General features: G+C 37.8%; 1 protein-coding gene across 1 annotated transcript in view; it reads left to right on the forward strand.

The window, feature by feature from the left end:
- Positions 1-295: 295 nt before the first annotated feature.
- The window catches only part of LOC589343 (integrin alpha-9), a gene marked incomplete at its 3' end in the record, with an annotated part of 84,573 nt that continues 64,088 nt past the window's right edge, over positions 296-20,780 (forward strand). The window contains exons 1-2 of the mRNA XM_011664950.2: positions 296-773; positions 19,574-19,806. Coding sequence (XP_011663252.2) covers positions 19,628-19,806 — 179 coding nt within the window. The remainder of the gene's footprint in view (positions 774-19,573; positions 19,807-20,780) is intronic.

Here is a 20,780-nt window from a genome sequence, read left to right on the forward strand (position 1 = left end):
TCATTCTAGCCCCTTAGTCGAAATCCAGGGCGAGATGATAAACATTGGTAAGTTTTTTTAAGAATTGATAATATAATTTTAAGATTTGTGTAGCTTTTGATCAATTGTAGAACATTTTCTAATAATTTGAGTGTTATTTTGATATTCTCATTCGTTAATAAGAATAAGTTTGCACTGGATCACATCGTTGTGTAATGAAATGGGTCTGAATAATGCAGACTATTCTCGCTTTGATTTCTTTATCATTACATGCACGCAATAAATAAAACTTGTGAGAAACTTTCGCACACATGTTCGCCAAACGTACACAGTGGTAGTGTGTGTGTATGAGCAGAGTGGCACAACCGTGTGTGTATCGCTGTGCATATTTCTCAGACCATTTGACAAGTGTATAGGAACCGAGACGCACCCCTATACCGTTGTCAGGCTCTTGTTTCCCCGAACTTCTGGGGCCTCTTTATGCGTTGACGTCGCGAGGATTTTTCTCCATCGCATCGCAGTGAAGGAGTGCTTTGTGAGCTTGTTTTCTGGTCTAAATCAGGAATAATGCAGTTTTGGCCTTGATTTCTGCTCTATCTGTGAGGTAAATCTTGGACTGTGGTTTTCGTCACAAGGGGCTGCTGTTTCACAAACATTTGAGCATTTTCAGCGCTTTGGATAAGGGATATTAACAGTGTTTGAAGCCAAGTCACGAATAGCCGATTGCAATCGGATTTTGCACGAAACATCATAACTTTTTTGAATTTGGAAGTATCATACAGCATAAGTAGTCGGTAAGTAATTTGACACTGTGGACCCAGTAAACTGAGAGCTGTTGCAGCCGAGTTTTATTTTATGCCTTGATGGTTATTATTATTATCCAGCCATTGTTAATGCATTGTTTGAATTGAAGATATCCTCTTTTTTTCTTCGTAAGGTCACTTCGATTCAATTCATCGGATGTTGATTATTGTATTGCTTCTGAAGAGGAAAATTCAGGTCTATTACCCATGGTTGGTTAAGCCACTCAAATTAAAATTAAACTGCTGTTGTGATAAAGCGTCAACTTTAAAATACACTACTAAAAGTATTTTACCTGGTATACATGAACGTCCAGCGCCTAGGGTTAGGGTTATAGGGTTATATAGGGTTTAATGTGTATTAAAAAAGTATACTTTTCTTTTGGCGGTAGCTCCGATTTTTTAAAAAGGATTTGGTGTTGTGTAAGTGTGGATGGATGGTCAGAGAGGTGAGACACTCACTGACTGTCGCTCTCCGCTCCCGTGTATTTTTTTCTCGCTGACAGGGTTATGGTTTATAGGGTTGTGGTTAGGGTTTTCTAAGAAACTTTAAAAAGTCTTTAGATTTAGCTTCATTGGTGGAGCAGTCGTCGTCAGTCTATACAGACGTCTAGTTATTATGTTGGTGGGAGTATTCAAAAAGTGAATCCTATGATACTAGTTTCAACTTTCAAGAATATATGTTTTCGCTTTTAATGGAATTGCTTGTATGGGATTATCCATGCTTGTTATTGAGTGAATATACAGCTGTTATTGACCCACGACTGGACTTCAAATTCTATGCCGTAGCTAATTGTAGACATGGGGCTTATTCATTGAATGCGCAATCAACGCACAATACAAGCCGATTCGTTCGATTACCGGATAAGGAAAAACAAAAAAAGCTCTTCCTGGTAACTTTTGTGATAAATCCTTTCTTAATCTGGTGCTTCTATTGTTCTAATCAGTTCAAGCGACGCACTTTGATCATGTGAAGACAGTTTAGGCCTACATGCTGGCCTGTAGGTCATAGGTTTATTAGCGGGTAGGTCAAAGCTTGAAGAGTTATTGTAGTATCCCCGTTATCCCGTCTTTCGAAGTTTCGAAGAATCTATATCGTGTTTACATCTCGCGTAAATACTTGCGGGAGTTATTAGAGGATAAAAGTTTGCAAACTTTTCTACTGTGAAGCGTTGTCATCAAGTGGAAAACTTAATTCTTCTATGAAAATTTGATTATATTTAATATGGCACTCAAGTTGAGGGGAGATGGCGTATGGACATTATACCACTTGTCAATAATGGTGGATCCAGAAGTGGGGGGGGGGGGGGGGGTCTAGTGGGTATATACTGAAACAGCGTGCACAGACCGAAACTGGTTGGGGGTCAATACCGCCTCACTGAGCTACTGTAGTTTTCAACTGTGAGATATATATTATATATTTTACTAATTATTACGAATATCAAATCTCAAATATCTGAGATGTTTGACATATAAGTTGATGAAGTTGTGACAAGTTAAACGCATTTGGTTGTTGTAGACCTAACTTTAAAGTTTTTTAGTACAGTTCAAATGGGAGGGGACCCTGCAAGGTACGTCACAAAGTTGCCAATTTGTGTTTGACTGATCGCATCTTCAGTATTTCATAACTCTAACTTTCTTATTTTTAATCGGTTTTTGCTGAAAAATTTCACTGACCCATTCCTCTTATTTTTTCTTCTTCTATTACAACCCATAATAGCAGGATACTCACATTTTAGTGCAAGCGTTCTAACTTCTGTAAGATCTCAAAAAAGGAAAGGAGACTTTTGGAAGCGATCATGTGCAGGCCTACACTACACAGATAGTTGGACGATTTCAAATCTAGCCTGTCACCAGACATATTGGATATACATGTACATGTATCCTGCCTGCCTCTCATTGAGAGTGTGTGGGTCTACTCTAATTGAGTCGAGATTTATTCCTTTTGAAATGGGAGGGGTTGGCTAGTGAGAGATGCTCTAAATAAAGGACACTGCCCTAAACCACTAACACATTAAATGTTTAGGGGGAATACATCCAGTTGCCTGCATGGGAGATAAGTTAATTGATTTATTTAAAGAGAGGGTTTAGTTCTGGGAATGATGGAAACAAAAGTTTGTGTAGTTCTAATGCGGTACCCATGACTTACAGCAAGATTGATGATTCCAGTTTCTTCAAAATCCAGTCGGATGCACAGAGCTCAACTTTATATATAATTGGGGTGCAGAGTTTCAGAAGAAAAAAATTCGCCCCAGAACAAACTACTTGCGGTATCATTTTCTAGTTTCTAGTCATCAGTTTATGACGAACATACAGACCTTGAGAGGCCCCGCCCTTCTCTGTCTCTCCCTTGATCATCTTACAGACAAACTCTTATGTCGATCAGGTGGCTGATCCAGGATTCTCTGCTCGGAGGGGGGGGGGGGGGGGGCAATCCGGAAATTTCTCTGACAACAAAAAATGTCATCAGGTTTTGGGGTGCAGTTTGGGTCCAAATGTGCTGCTGAGGCCTGAGGGGAATAATTTCTTTGCATACTCAATACGTAGAGAAGATACATGTATGCCAGATTTGGTTTTGAAAAAGGGGATACCCCCCCCCCCCTGTGCACCCTGTATGCGACACTGTACACGTTTGCCCTGTTACACTTCCAATATTATCCCCAGGTCATATCGGGTTGTATGCCTATTTCCTTTGAATAAGTCTGTTAGGACATGGAGAGACAGGACCTGAGTCATAACTGCAGTCAGGCCTACATGTCTACATATTCTCCTCGACGCAGAAACTATTGCCAAACCAGATAACAACCACCGACTGATCCAACTCTCGATGATTCATTCCCAAGCTCGTGTGATTCTCAACCCGCAAAACCCCTGCTCAGTCAGGGGCGGATCCAAAATTTCGTAAAAAGAGGGGGGGGGGGCACGAAATGTCTACATTTTAAACCAGGGTAATATTAATTTTGTCTATAAGCGCCATGAGCGTTAAAACATGCCATAACTCCTAAACATTAATATAAATAAAAAAGGGGGCAGGCACAACTTCTCCAACTTGTGTACTGAATGTACATGTATATGTATTTGACTTTGGTTTCGAAAGGCGGGGGCGGGGGCGGCTGTGCCCCCTTAATTCCGCCAGGCGGTGTTCAATAACAATATTTTGATATTACCACCAAATCGAAAGTTCGAAACTCGACATCTTGATTCCAAATTCACAGGGGTCCGTCCGCTTACCTGGGGTTTTTGGTCGCTTCGTCTACATAGTTTCCAGATATTCACGTGAAGTGTTTTAACAACAAAAAAAATTCGAGATCATACGAAAATAGTCATATTGTCTCATTTTCTGTGTAGCCAGGTGTCTTGTTGGTTTTCTGTCGCAGGGGTCCGTCCGCATACGTCCGCTTTCCTGTTTTTTCTTCTTTCTTTTTTTCGGTCGTTTCGTCTGCATAGTTTCCAGATTTTCGTGAAAAGTACTGAGATAATACATGTACGAAATTAATCTCATTGCTTCATTTTCTTTGGAGCCAGGTGTCTTGTTAGTTGTCCTTCAGAATGACGAGTAGCTACTAGAATGATCGTGCAGCGCTTTTGTTTTGAGGAAGTTTTCGAGAGTGGAGTGGTCCTTGAATTCATGAAAGCCTCTCGGTAAGGATTCTCGACAAGTCACACAGTGAAACCTGCATAGAAAGGCCACCTGTTTACAAAGACCACCAACATGGACATGTATATCAAGCGGTCAACCCTATTGATTATCTTCGTCAAAGGAGAAATGTGCGTTGTATACATGCAGTGGCGTACGCAGGATTTTTTCAAGGGGGGGGGGGGGGGGGGGGGTTAAAATCGGGTCCAAAATTTCGCAACGACTCAGGAAAACTTGAAAATCGCGCCGGCCAAAAAGTCGCTCAGTGGGGGGGGGGGGGGGGGGGGGGGGGGGGGGGGGGGGGGGGGGGGTAAGAGGACACTTTTTTTTTTTGGTCTCAAAATTTGAAAATTTGACATTTTGCTCCGTCGGGGGGGGGGGGTAAGGTCACCCTTCTTAGGTCAGCCATGGGGGTAACTTTTTTATTTTTTTTTTATTTTTATTTTTATTTTAATAATTAAAAAAAAAAAAAATCCAAAGGGGGGGGGGGGGGGGGTTTAGGGATTTTTTAGGGGGGGTTACACACATAAAAATACCAAAGGGGGGGGGGTTTAACCCCCCAAACACCCCCCCCCCCCTGCGTACGCGCCTGTATACATGTAGCATAAAAAGGCCACCTGTTTAATTCTTGGCCCTACATAGATAACTATATACATGTACATGTACATTTATGTGATATCGAAAAGAAGGTGACCTGTTAACCCCCCCCCCCCTCAGTGTTATTTAGGGTACGTGTATGCTTGTTCTCTCCCTTTGAAATTACCCCCCTTTCTCAGGCTTTTCCTGCCTTGGAGACCCCCCCCCCCCCTCCCCCCTTAATCCGGAACATTGCTCAATGTACCCGGCCATCCATGATATTCAAGATATTTTAGAACCCCCTTTTTAAATTTCTCAGGAGTCCAAAGAAAGAGAGAGAAAAACACCCCCTTTTTAATATTTTATAACCCCCTTTTTTAATTGGTCATGAATCCAAAGAGAGAGAGAGAGAAAAAAAAAAACCCTCTTTTTAATATTTTATAATTCCCTTTTTAAATTTCTCATGAATTCAAAGAGAGAGAGAGAGAGAGAAAAAAACAGCCCCCTTTTAAAATGAAATCTCCGGATGAAAAGTCAAATACATCCCCCTTTTTATAATTCTCGGGCCGGTCGCGCGAAAAGTACCCTTTTACCTGAGATTTTTGGAACACGAATGCGTTCCTCCTACCCCGGAGTAGGGGGGGGGGGGGTCTGTTAGTTTTCAAGCATCTCAACTAAAGAAAGCAGTCACTGAACCTCTCTGAATCGTACGCGCAAGGTTACAAGGAGTTTATAAATAATATGAAGGTTATTCTTAATGGGGTATTAAACTAAAGGTGTGCCTTTGGACGGGTTCACTAAATAGCCTTGTCAATTAGTCACCAGGGGTCCTTCTTTGAAAGGTGATTCCAAATGTATCTTTCTAAAAGTGCTGCTGTTCCTAATTAGCCCAATTCACTGGAACTGTGCCCTAGTTACCTGTATAGAACTTTACTCAACGCTTAAAGAGAAGTCTGAGTTTTGAGTAAGGTGAACAAATAATTGTAAGCTTTATCAATCTTTTTTATGTTAGAAAGAATATCCTAGAGAGCATGTGTCCTAAAAAGGATTGCTTTTCAAATGACGTCATATTCGACATAATTATGATGGATTACACCTGAAGTGTCCGGACCAAACGAACATGCCCCATTATTTGCGAGGTTTCATATATTATACAGATTCTGTGTATACAGTCAATTTCTTATCATTGTGATCATTCCAAAAACCAATCTGTAAACACAAATTATAGTGCACTACACAATTTACCTTTTTCGAGACAGATTCTTTTACCTACAGTACGTGCCAGAACCCAACTTTATTTCAAAGACTCTATACAGGATACAACGATTCGTTACCCTCTGTTTTCCGTCATGATCTAAAGAAGATCCTATTCTAGACTATACTAGTCTCTTGATCATTCCAAAACCTATCCGTAACCACAACTTGATGTAATATGCTCTACATAATTACATTTTCAATAGCTACACGGCTGCCAGACCTTTTTTTCTTCACAAAACCCAATTTTATCTTTAAGACTCTACCAAGATACGGCGATCTGTCACCCTATGTTTTCCGTCATGATCTAAAGAAGATCACATTCTATAGTCTCTTGATCATTCCAAAACCTATCCGTAAACACAAATTCATTATGCTCTACATAATTAACCTTTTCAATAGCTACACTGCTTCCAGACTGTTTCTTTCACAAAACCCAATTTTATCTTTAAGACTCTATACATGATACAGCGATGCGACACCCTCTGTTCTCCGTCATGATCTAAAGAAGATCCTATTCTGGACTATACTAGTCTCTTGATCATTTCAAAACCTATCCGTAAACACATATTCATTATGCTCTACATAATTAACCTTTTCAATAGCTACACTGCTTCCAGATTGATAAGGCGATTTGTCACCCTATGTTTTCCGTCATGATCTAAAGAAGATCCCATTCTATAGTCTCTTGATCATTCCAAAACCTATACGTAACAACAACTTGATGTAATATGCTCTACATAATTAACCTTTTCATTAGCTACACTGCTTCCAGATTGTTTTTTCTTTCACAAAACCCAATTTTATCTTTAATACTCTACCAAGATACGGCGATCTGTCACCCTATGTTTTCCGTCATGATCTAAAGAAGATCCCATTCTAGTCGCTTGACAATCGTGTAGAATACTTCACCTTCACGACAGGGAGGCGAGAAGGCAAGCTACCTAAATAGTTGTATTTTGACACCGGTGAAAAGAGTTTGAGAGCCACACACAATCACCCCTGAGAGACTTTTTTGGAGTCGCCATTGTTGTTATTTTTCGGCAAGACTAACTATACATTGTATGATGACTGGACCACGACAAGGAGTTCGTTCTAAATTCCAGGAGCAAATTTTTGTTGTCGTTAATGCAATCCTAGAATTTGTATTTTGGTTTGGGCGAGGGGTGCTGAATTCTATTATCATAGAGTACAAATCAGAATGCGTGCTATAAAAGAAGCACGGACTGATTTGAGGACAGTTGGGAACTTTTAGATGATGGCCCAAACATGATTCCGACTCATATTTGCCTGTTTGACTTTTATTGTCATATTTTTTCGGAAACTGCGATAAAAAAAACTGAACAGTTTCGGTATAAAGAGTCATAGTAAATGTTGATCCAGGAGGCAAACATAATAGGCTAAGTGAAGTAAACTAGTACGGTACCCATGACTTCCAGCAAGATTGAGTAATTTCTTATTTCGATGATTCCAGTTTCTTCGCAATCCAGTCAGATGCACATCGCTTAAATGTATATTTAATTGGGGTGCAGAGATTCAGAAAGAAAATTCGCCCTAGAACAAACTACATGTACTTGCGGTATCATATTCTAGTTTCTAGTCATCAGTTTAAATTTCAGGAGCAGATTTTGTTGTCGTTAATGCAATGAAAGAATTTGTATTTGGTTTGGGTGAGGGGTGCTGAGTACAAATCAGAATACAATGCTATAACAGGTGCACATAATGATATGAGGAAAGTTTGGAACTTTTAAATGATGGCCCAAACATGATTCCGACTCAAAATTTGCCTGTTTGACTTTTATTGTTATTATGGTTTTTTCGGAAACTGCGAGAAAAAAAACTTGACAGTTTCGGTATAAAGAGTCATAGTACATTGTACATGTAAATTTTGATCCAGGAGGCAAAATCATTAGAAATAAATTTGACCAATGCACGACGTGTATTATAGAGAGGGATTTAAATGGGGTAACTGCCCCGTACATGTACCCCTTTTCAGTTTGCACACAAAAATGTGACCCCTAGTGTGCTATTGTGCCACCTTTCAAATTTTGGACCCAAAATGCACTTATCATGTAGGCCTATACGGAGTGTGCACTTCTATTTTCTTTCCCCAGAACTATATTCCCCTCGAAACAATCCTGAAGTTGCCCCAGCAGTGCATGTAAGCCCCCTTTTCGTTTCCGAAAATCCATTTAAAGCACTAAGGATCGCATGCGCCCCATATCAGCATTTCGTCGACATCTGCCATTCCCTATAACATGCTGTAACACACTGCACCTTGACACGATGATGTAGAAATCCCGTTTAGGAAATGACTAATACATGAACTCCCCATTTAGAGATGATAACAGCCTCATCGACAGGAACCCATTGTAAAAATATCAAACCATTTACTTGTTGAATGGGAGAGAGAATAAATCATGCAGTACCCAGCGACGCTTTCTTAATACTATTGCGTGCAAGTTGGGAGATTGTATTCTTTTGTCCACCACGCCTCGTAGATTTTCTAGTTGTATGTAGTTCTAAATACATTCGATAGATAGAAAGATTAAAACGTTTGGTAATGTTTATGTTACTTTCCTGAACATTGTGGCATTGCGTTCAGGTTTGTCAGTTGTGTGTGTGGGAGGGGGATATTCTGAAGTAGTTTGGTATCATGTTCCTAAAGTTATCTAAACCTGTTTGGAGCCGTTATGCCTGTACGTTTGTTAAATATAAAACTAGAAAGTATTATAACTATTATGGGAGCTAAGCCATCTTTTGTTGGGTGGCTTCGGTTTTTCTGGATGGATGAAATGCTAAGGTCTTGATTTTCTTGATTTTTTTGGATTTAAAAAAAATAAATAAATAAAAATTTTGTTTAGTTTTTTTTTAAATTTTTTTAAATTTTATTTTTATTTTTATTTATTTATTTATTTATTTATTTATTTTTTATTTATTTATTTTTGGGGGAGGGGGATTTGTAGGTCACACTGTTTGCTTGACTGGGACTTGCTTGTTATGAAAATCTTCTACCCTCTCGTTCCCCGTCCATTGCTCCTTTTCTCTTTGCTATTTTAATAGTATTATATTCAAAATTCAAATTCAAATTCAAATTATTTTATTTCTCATGCAAAACAAAAGTACAATGAATAAGTATGTTACAAGCAATATACAATATTAATATCACGAGAAAAGAGGAACTAACTAGGATCAGACAACTAAGACTTTTGGAATCTGTATATTGTGTAGTACATTGTACCAGGTACTCCCGCCCTTGTACCATAGGTATTATTATTAGAAGACAAGATGTAATTGTTACAAACTTCCACAGCACTTTATGCAACCGTTCATCTTTGACGATTTGCACTTTTCTGACCCAAAGACGTGCCAGGGACCCAGGATGTGGAGAGAAATGCTTATTCAGTGCACTTCCAGCATAATTATTAACAGACATTATCCAGTGCACCTACGCATTGACTACCCAATTGTAATGGAAGGTGTCATTTTTAATCAATTTGTCACATAAAGAGGCATACCCCGTGCCCACGTAGCGACTTCATGCTACTGGTAGCCTAATTTCCATGCAGCAACTGAATTTTACCAGATTATGTAAGAATAAATGCTTAATATGTTTAATTTTAACGATACTGATGAATATTAATTAAGAATTCTGAAAACAAATAGATGGTTGACAGTAGGCCTATACGGATTTTGAATAAGTCGCTAACTAGACCTCAAGCTTATTTGACATTAATGATGTTTTTTGGGAGGAAAATAAATTGGTCAGCAAATATTGGTAATACATACATGTAGTTTGTTTTTCGTCTTTTTAGAGGGGGGGGGGGGGTATTTGACCATTTTAATACCCAATGCACTTGTGAATAAATTAGCTATGTTATTCTTTAATCTGGAGTCTGGACTATAACTCATGTGCAAATAATCGTCAGTCTACAACCGGTTGTTTTAGGATAACTAAAAGCAAAGTGTGTGCACAAGTCATTTACCTGCTGTATGTGTATATACACTGCTCTTTAGATGATGAGGGGTCCATTTTAAAAGTAGCCTTTCCGGAAAAATCCTAAATATTCCGGAGGGATCCAGGATTTTTTTACAAAGAGGGGGCACAAAAGAAATAGGCCAGGTAAGCCACGTGGGTTCGAAAATGGGGTGGATGGATGGGATGTGCCCCCCGCCCCAAATTCGCCAGAAAAAAATACATAAATTAATCTATTTTCCCGGAAAGCGAAATTCGCCTTTATGTACAGATGTAGATAAAGGTCACTGCCAAAATTTGTGTTTCTGATTTTATTTCGAAATTTCCTTTAGAATATAATTTATAGGATTAAAATTTCTCTGCCACTGTTATATTCCAATATGATTTACCCAGCAAATTTGACCTCGTTCCACGCCCTCCTCATATTTTCAATCGACTGTCTGTCTGCCACTTGTCGTAATGAACATGTGCTGTTTGCGCCCAATATAATTTTGTAAAAATTGTATAGTCTTAAAAGAAAGGGTGCGTTCCGGGAAGAGGTGAACAATAATTTGTGAGCGTTATCACTTTTATTATGCAAATGTGGAAAAACATCAGTGTAAAAGTGTCCCCTGAAAAGCATGGCTCTTCATGTGCCTTCATATTCTGAATATAACAAGTAACAGCTTAAAAATGAGGCCCAATTTATATTCCACATTTTTGTGTAGTCCCATGTACATCTTTCTGGGTACAGAGCTTGTTACTTTACCAAGACTGGGCTAGTTTTCTTATCATTTTGATGATTCCAGAACCTTGCAGTAAACACCAAAACTTCTTTGCTACATGATCAACCCTTTCTGATCGATTCCACACCGTTTTTTTCACAATTCAATCGCGTGATCAGAACTACTTCATCTTTAACTGTCTTACGATTCTTGAAATGTTAGTCTTATTTTGCTTATGGTTTCGATTAGTTTCAATACATTGAATTAGTAGAAACCGGTTGTAGGTATTCAGAGTGGCTTTGATTATCACTAGTATAGTATCACTTTCATTTTCAATGGTATTTATTTCACGATCACTCTTGATAGAGGATATATTTTATCTCTTAAATCTTTTTCTTTCATATTACAAATAAGTGGGAGGAAATAACATATAAATGGCATCACAAACTTGCATGGAAATGAAACCATTAAGAAAGGAAATTAGAGAATACTCGACATGATAGCGTCAATCAAAGGGTTCAATTGCTCTCCCCTTGAGTGATGTGTTGCAGATGTTGAGAAAATGAAAGTATTTCGGTATTCCCGTATAAGAATAAGTAAACATGTAATATACATGTAGAAACATAAGTGACAATTTTGGGTTAGTAATAATGTTTATTTCAACTTGTTTTCCTAAATATCGTTCAATCAGACACCGACATTGAACTTTGAGTATGCATTCATAAACATTTAAAGCTAATCTTGAGCTCTGGTATGGATATCATATGTCGAGAGAACATGGCTATAATTCATTCTGGATTGTTTATCCTGAAGCAGGTAGAATGTTTGAGCTATACTTACCTTGATTTCCTTATCTTTCTTTGCTCATTACTCAGCCCCTATACATCTTCTTCCCAAACCGTTTGGCACGTGTCATTTATTTATAATCTTGAACATTCACTTCAGGTTTTGTTGGATTCTGTGAGAATTTATTTTCGATCATTACCAGAACTCGAGCTTATTTTTAAGTGCTACCTAAAGTTGTTGCATTCAAGTTTCCTTCTTCATTAGTAAGCACCTCAAGAAATCACTCACTTCCGCTATAGTGAAGGCGGATGCTGTTCAGAGAACATGCAATGACAACTTTACGCGCCAAAAAAAGTCCTAAAATAGAAAATGTCACTGTGTCATTGGAAAATGATTTCCCGTTAGATTCATGAATAATACTTCTTCTTTTTATCATATTCTACGTAATCTTCTGCATTTCTATTTTACTTCCCCTTCTCTTCGTTATCCCTCTCCTTTTTCTTCCTCTCAATACTTGCGCAGTGTATACACACTGTATTTTTTGTTCTTCTGAATTATAATTTCATTCTTCTACTCAACCACATTTGCAGTCTTCTTCTTCTTGTTCTCCCCTCCTTCTCTTCCTCCCCCTTGCTTAGTCTTCGTGCTGGTAGTCTTGTAAAATATGCTGTCTACATAATGATGACGGTGATGATTATAACGACTACGACAAGGATGAAAACAACTACAAGAAATACAACAATGATACTAACAAAGATTATGATAATACTTATAACAACAATAGTAATAATGATAATAATAATAAGTTAATTACGGCTATTAATATAAATAATAATAATAAAACGGTGCTTATAAAGCGCTTACAGTATACCACCGAAGTCTCTAAGCGCTATATAACTAACAAATACAATGATAAACAATTACATATTATTTAAAACGAATACAAATAAACGTACAAATATACAACACAATGTAATTACAAACAATGGTTTGGCAGGGGTAAACGTTATGATCTACATGTATATAATCTTTTCTTCTCTCGTGTTTTTTTTCTTCTTTCTTTTCATTCCTCATCTTCTCAACATAACACTTACAGCACAAATCAAATTGTCATCAAAGGAAGGAACCATGCGATGCTCTGGTATTAATGAACGTTAATCTCCCGTTTACCGTCTGTTAATCCACCATTTCCCATTTTCTCCATGCATGGGTTGAATGTCCTTGGGATATTTAAAGACACAAATTGATATTCTCCAGTGACAATTTGAAGTGATTACATCTTGCATAAAACTATCGTGAAATTGTTTGACAAAAACAAACAAATAAACAACAGTCCCTGCATGAATTATTGCTTTGGGTGATGATTCCTTTAGTTTAAGGCCTAAAAAAGATGTTGTATTGCCCTTTGCGTCCGACCCCAAAATATTGAAATCTACGGTCGGCATTTTAAAGAAGTTTTTTTTTTACCGTTTTTTAGAAAAGCATTCAAAACTGACAAAGAGAGAGTAAAAAAAAAAAATAAAGATTTCCGACCGACTGACGCATGTTTTGGCACCTAAAGGGCAATACAACATATATTTTGTTATAGGCCTAATGCCAGTCCTCCTTCATGATGTGCCTGCTCGAATGACCTTTTTTGTGATGATAATTTCATTAATATTTCCCTACATGATACATGGATATCCCTTTAAAGCGTCCCTATTTAAATGTTAATTTTTTGCCAATGTGATGATTTAATTAATACCTCCCAATATGAGGTGCCCCTTTAAAAATAGTCCTGCTTAAAAATAAATTAATGATCAATTCCATTTTTAATGATTTAAGTTATATCTCGTTACATTAGGCACCTCATAAAACAGGACTGCACTACTTGTAGCTACTTGCGCCCTCTATTATAGCAAACAATGCCTAAGCGGTGCCCGGAAGTTGGTCCCCCGTGATCCTCTTTTTCTTATGTTAATGAGAGCTGATTTGATGAGATTACCATCTGTCAGTGACCTTGCAGGGGAGTCTAATTCTTCCTGGCCAAACTAGTACAGACGGGCTTTAAAGCAGGAGTCGCTTGAATTGTAAAATGTGGGTGTTGACTTGGCCCTTTAAAGCAGGCCCTGCTCTAATGATCAATTTCACTGATGATGATTTAATTAATACCTCCTTGGGCGGATGTCTCTGTACTACGGGAGCTTAGACGGGTAGGGATCAGGAGGAGCTTAACATGAAACAGAAGGACGGTGACGCTTGTATCTGTGGTCGCGATTTCTTTTTTTATAATTATTATATCAGTATACTTCTGACTAGTATATGTGTGTTGATTACTAGCTAAATTAACAAACAGATGCTGGGTGGAACTCTTCTAATTTATCATTTGCAAAAGTAGGAAAAGCACATAACGTACATGTATACAAAGGACAGTGACATTTTATTCATCGTCGGGGGTTTCTTTTTGTATATTTGATATTCGGGATGGTATCAATATAGATTTCTGACAAGCATGTCTGTGTTGATTAACTAACTGAATTACCAACCAGATGCGAGAACATTAATTTGTTATATCACTTTGCTCAATTAACCAAAAAAGGCGTAAGGTATAACAGAGAATGACAGTGACATTAGTAATTGATTTACATGTTTGGTCGGGGTTGCTTTCTGTATGTTTGGGATGCGAGCGGTATATTTCTGACAAGCATGTGTAAGTTGAGTAATATTACTAACTAAATTACCAAACAGATGCTAGAACTGTGATATTCATTCTTTGCACAATGAAGAAAAAGTAACATACCTGCAGACCAAAAAGGCAGAAAAAGGACAGGTATAAAACAGAATAGCAGTGACGTTAATCTTTAGTCGGGGTTTCTTTTGTATATTTGGGATGGTGGTAGTGCCAGTGGTCGATTTTTACTACCACGTGTGTGTTTATCAACTTACTAAATTAATAACAGATGTTAGAAGTTACAGCCTTTTTTCTTTTCTACAGCTCAAAATGTTGCCTTGTGATACGAGGCGCGTAAAACACCATTTCATATTGATCATCTCTCCTTATAATATCCGAGTACAAATTCAATGTACTAATCATTCATTCTCAGATTTTAATATTTCAAACATAAACATTTTCAACTTTCTTAACACGTCGTTGTCATTCGTTTTTCTTCTGTGCAAAACATTTGCGAATGTAGTATATTCTATATGTAGGTAAAATTGCGTCAAAATGTTCTCCTAATAAATGTAGGTCTGATCGTAAAAATAGGCTTAATGTTACTTAACCGTAATTTTCCAAATGTCGAACATTTTTTGTTTATTGATAATAACATATTTTATAATGGTACCAATCACATAAAAGATCATTTCTGTACAATTAGAATAATGTATAAAATACGAAAACTGATGAACATTTTATGTGAACTTGTGAAGTACAGTCATGGAAGCATGCGCAAAATAGTGACATAACGTCATTATAAGCCTTCAATGTACATGCAGACGCCTTCTGTGTCACCTATTAATGTTAATGGCCGGGGGAACAGATTTAAACACTGATTTGACAGGTATAGTGTGTTTTCTGATAGCAACTTTGTTTATTCCGATAGTTTCCTGGATAAGGTGATAATTGACTGCACTGTAATCATGTGCTTATGGGCTCTTAACTGGTTGCCACGACGCTCGAATACAGTCGAGTAGACCTATACTCGTCATGCGATTACTTGGTGAAAGAAACTAGAAATCTGGAAAGATTTTGGAAAGGTTAAACGTAAACTGTGAAGTTTTTTAGTTTATACATAAGAGAAGATGTACTGTATACTGTGAATGATGACAAAAATGACAAAAAAATTGACCAAGTCTTGCTGAAAAAGGTTCATATGCATTACACACAGAAAGAACATGAGCCTACACACAGAAAGAACATGAGCCTACACGCAATTATTGTTAGTCCAAACTTTTCAGCTATTTCTTGTCATGTTTTGAATGCGATGGCATTTGAAAATCAATCCTATTTAGGGGATATTTCTATCGTGATATTCTTACAAGCCGAGAAAGCCCACAAATTATTTCACACCTTTATAAATATACCACAACTCCATCTTCTCATGAAAAGTCGCCATTGCCTACGATGTCCACGATTTATCTCTTCAGATTTTATCGACGCATTGGCCCGAATTCACAAAGAAGGTTTGTCGACAAACCTTGGTTTTCGTGCGTTTCGACGCGTTTTTACAAACCAGTTTTTAAAAAACGCGTAAAAACGCGTCAAATGACGTACGAAAACCAAGGTTTGTCGACAAACCTCCTTTGTGAATTCGAGCCTTTGTGTTTGAAATTCAGTCGAATTACCAGTTGTTTGCGGAGTATTGGCTTAATAGCTTTGTACATTTATTTGATAAGAAGGGATAAATGAGGGATTACATTTGACTTTTATGGGGGTATTATACCAGCTATACAGAGTTAGTACACATTTGTTAACTGAAGAGAAGGTTTAGTTGTGGGAAAGATGAAACAAAAAATTGCTAGCTTTTTAAATTATTTTCACGTTAGTATAGGCCTACGGAAAATTATCATACGACAAAATATCAACTGGAAGGGATGGCTCTTCAAGTGCCCTCATATTCGAAATATGACAAGCAACAGCTGAAGGTTGTGGGCAAAAACATTCTTGCCACATGTCTGAGTAGTCCCAAAAATTATCAGCCTGCATAATTTTGTGTACAACGCATGTGATTCCTAGCAAAACAGCCGATTCACTCCAAAACCTCACAGTATCCACCAATAGACCTACTTACATTGTACATGTATGAGTTATACATGATCAACCTTTCCATCAATCTCTTCTACAGTTTGTTTTACCAAGATTGGTTTTACATAGCAATGGCATGACCAGAACCCAACTTAATGCTGAATTTAAACCTTTTTTTCACGGGGCTTTAGCCCTTTCCTGTTTTCATGTAAAGCGCAGTTTTGACGTTTTGACTAATGCTCTTGTAGATGTGAATCTTTTTTTTGAAGCAAACCAACATAAAAAGCATACAAAAAACGAAAAGAATTTACAAATTTAAAAAAGGTAGGGTCCGACCCTTTAGCCCGACGACAATACATATACATTATACTAAAAACTTCTCATAATCTGATATTTTCAGCATTGTATTAACATAATCAAACTCTTTTGACTTTCGGCATTTCAAACCTCCTTTTTTCGGACAATGGGAAATCAAATAACCGTAAATCCGCAGTAATTAGGACACTAATGGAGCAATTTATGAAAATCTGTGTGCACCGGATAGAAAGAATGAATCTTATTAAATTTCCACATCAAAGTCATACTATGGGAATTTCTTTTTTCACCACATGAATCATTTTATGACATGCGTACTCCATGTAGCCTCGTCTGGAAACAAACTTCCTTTCTTTCACAATATTTGTCTTCAAAATTTGATTTGATTTGATTTGATTGATTGATTTTTTCATTCACCACTCATGGGTAAGAGTGCCCTTGTCAGCTTTTACATGTACCTGTTTTTCAAAATTGTAGTAGACTGCGTCTTTTTCATTGTTATTTTGAGCAAGTGCAAGGCTATAGGCCTATTGTAATTATTGTAGTCATCATTGATCAAATACTTTTCTGTCTGTTTCTTGTAAAATAGAGTGTGCGAAGGAGATGTCAGATTATGGGGACATCTTTCCCCAGAACATGAGCTTTCATACCTTATTTGTTTTGATGTCGTTTAATTATTTTATTTGCTGATGTTTCTTGCTTGAAGGTTTTAGACTAAATAGAATTGATAGCTCGATCAATTGGCTTATGAATGGACTATTCGTATACCGTTGCATGATTTTGTTGGATTGTAAATTTATAGAATTCATATCTACGGGTTCCTTGCGTCTCGGAACGTTTGAGCAGCATAATTCACACGGTCATGGTGGAGTTGCGACAACCTTTACGTACATGTATATTTTGAGAGAAAAAGTATTTATTCAACGATTTATCCATGGGGCTATGGGGCTATTCGCCTCAAAAGAAGAGTTCGGATATCACAAAAAACATCAACATCTCTTACCAAACCTTGTCGGTTCTCTCAGTGCATGGCCACCTAACTTAACATTTATTCAAGTGATTACACGGAAGGGCTTGAAATGAAGAGGCAGTTTTATCCAAAAAGGTAATACGCAGAGGCATTGGTGCAATGTGGGGGGGGGGGGGGGGGGGGCACCCGTGCCCCTCGAGACTCTATTGGTATACCTTAAGCTACACTCACAAAATTACCTTTAAGTTGTGTTAAATTCTCGAAAATATGCCCCCTCCCTTTTGCAAAATCATGGATCCGCCCCTGCAGGGAGGCATCGCCGTAGAGTGTTATGAATTGATGTGGGGAGGGGGAGGGGTAGGGGTAGGGGGAAGAGACATCGAGCAAAGAGAAATTCTGAAATATGGATACATATAAAGTGTTAGTTAGTATATGAGGCAGAAAGTATATCAAACTCCAAAAAAAGAATGGATGAAATGAACAAGGAGAGAGATAGAGAAAGAGAGGGGAGACAGTGACAAAGAGAGAGAGGGAGAGAGAGGGAGAGAGGGAGTGGGGGTAGGGTTTTAAAAAAAGGTTGAGAAAGGGGGGTACAGCGGGAAAAACACGGCCAGGGAGTATAGAGAAATGAAGAAAGGAAGATAGAGAGAGAAGGCGAGCGAGAGAAAGAGAGTTGGGGGGGGGGGGGGGGGTTCCGTCTCATGACATGTACAAAGTTTCTTTCCTACATTTCACGTCAAGGTATGTTGTTTACCTCTTGTCATGTTTCATCCAATGGATCGTGAATTTCCCACACCAATTCAATTTCAAATTTCCCAAGATTTATTCCCCCTTTTCTCAATCGCATTTGAGCGAACAGCACGGGATTGTCCGGTGAAAAAATAAGAAAAGGCAGGGATGGAAAATGGCTTCGGGTGTCGTTTTGCTTTGGGAAAGTTAACTGACCCAATTTTGAGAGTTGCCCCCATGAGAACCGAGGAGTGGGACTACAAGAGATGAATTGTGATCTGCAGATGCGACGGGACAGGTTATGGTAATAAAGAAAACAAGAATGGATGAAGCAAACTTGGGAATATGACTTTGACTTTTTTTCTGTCGACGTTTTGCTGTAATAATATTATTATGTACTGATGTATATCCAATGTCATTGTGTTTGTGTGAGTAAATGTCTCTAATTCTTATCATTTTATGCATATACAGTACAGTATGTCGCCGATTTCAATTATATCTCCCTAATAATTCCACACGTTAAATTCTGGGTTATTCTTCCTGAAGATTTATAACTATGATTTCACTGTAATTTCAAACTTCAGTTTATAAAGGAAATATCCTTATCTTTCTCCCAGCTGGAATCACCGTAGTAATACAATGTAGCTATGGGCGACACACTTAAGTGACATTCCCAGGGGCGGATCTAGGGGGTGTTTCTACGGTTTAACCCCCCCCCCCCCTCCTTTGGCGGCCATGTGAAAAAAAAGGGGGGGGGAGAAGAAAAAAGAAGGAAAAAAGTAAAATGGTAAAACGGCGCGATTTTTGGAAAATCGTGGATCCGCCGCTAGGTCAACCCCCCCCCCCCCCCTTGGCAAAAAGCTAGATCCACCCCTGTTTCGTGACCAGACTTTCTCTGCGCCTGTTGAATCTTGATTTTCTTAGCCTCGTATTCAACTCTATTTCAGCTCTATGTGATAAATCGTGTAGTTCTTGACGGGACTCTTACTACTCCTATATCTGTTTTTTCCCTCTGAGAATTTTATTCCTAAACTCTATTCCTTGATATTGATTTAACATGTTAAATCTTCTTTATCTGTGAAGATTTACAAGATAAATTTTACTCTTTTATTTTATTTTCACAGGGGGATAACTAAGAAAATTCATATTTCTAACCGGGAATCACCTTTGGAATAGCCATGGAAAATATACGGACAATACTGAAGCTTGTGACTGGACTGTCTGTGCTCCTGATGTGGAGCTTGGACCTAGCCTCGTGTTTTAACGTGGATCAAAGCTTACCTGTGGTCTACACGAGACCGGGTGGATCATACTTTGGGTTCTCTGTCTTGCTTCATGAAAACCTGCAAGGAAAATGGTAAGAAAACAATTAATTAAGTAAATCTGTAACTAATTAGGCAAACTTGTCATGAGTGTATAAGTGCTTTCGTTGACAATTATTATTTATTGTTCACAACTTCCTTTATTGCGCAATGAAAATCCCTATGAGATATTTTGTAATGTTAGTATTTCTAATTGGTATTTGTATGAGTATTTCAATAATTATTATTACATTTATTATTATTGTTAATAGATTACTGTATATTATCACTATTAGTTACTATCATGATTAGGCCTATTATTATTATTATTATCATCATCATCATTATCATCATCATCATCACCATCATCATCATAATAATAATTATAATCAAATTTAGCGCTTATATGTATTAGCTGTGAGCCTATTATATATAATGTCATCAAGTTTCAACATGTAGCATGACGATTATAAAACCAAAAATGAAGGATGATAATCATTTTTTTTCATCATCGTCTGATCATTCTATAAAAGCACTGTTTTTGCAATGTGCTGTAATCAAGGTAATTTGTGATCATTATTCAATAGATAAAATGATATTTTATCCGTAGGAATCGGTATATTCCAAAATTAGACCAATTTAAGCAAAATGTGACAGCACCGAGTATCAATTTTGGGTAATTGTATCATCAGATACTTGCCAACTTTTCACGATTACACATCCATCGTGTACTTACAATAACGGGTTCATATTAGTCTGCAGACACAGACTCGTATTTGACACGGAAACATAATTCCGTAGAGTCTTGAGCAGAGCCTAACTCTGTCAATATCTGGCTGTGTCAAATCAGGAGCAGCTACAGTACAGAGCCTTTATGGACTGTGGCCTCTGTATAGTCTTCGTGCTCAGACCCTCTGTTGTGCATTACGACTGAGTGACAAGGGTCTGTGCTGACAGACTAGGGCCACATCCGGGTTATCAATTTAATATCTAATTTGATTCTATTAATTTCATCGCCACCTGCTGAATA

Source organism: Strongylocentrotus purpuratus, unplaced genomic scaffold, assembly GCF_000002235.5.
Source record: "Strongylocentrotus purpuratus isolate Spur 01 unplaced genomic scaffold, Spur_5.0 spur5_scaffold_19, whole genome shotgun sequence".
NCBI classification, from domain to species: domain Eukaryota; kingdom Metazoa; phylum Echinodermata; class Echinoidea; order Camarodonta; family Strongylocentrotidae; genus Strongylocentrotus; species Strongylocentrotus purpuratus.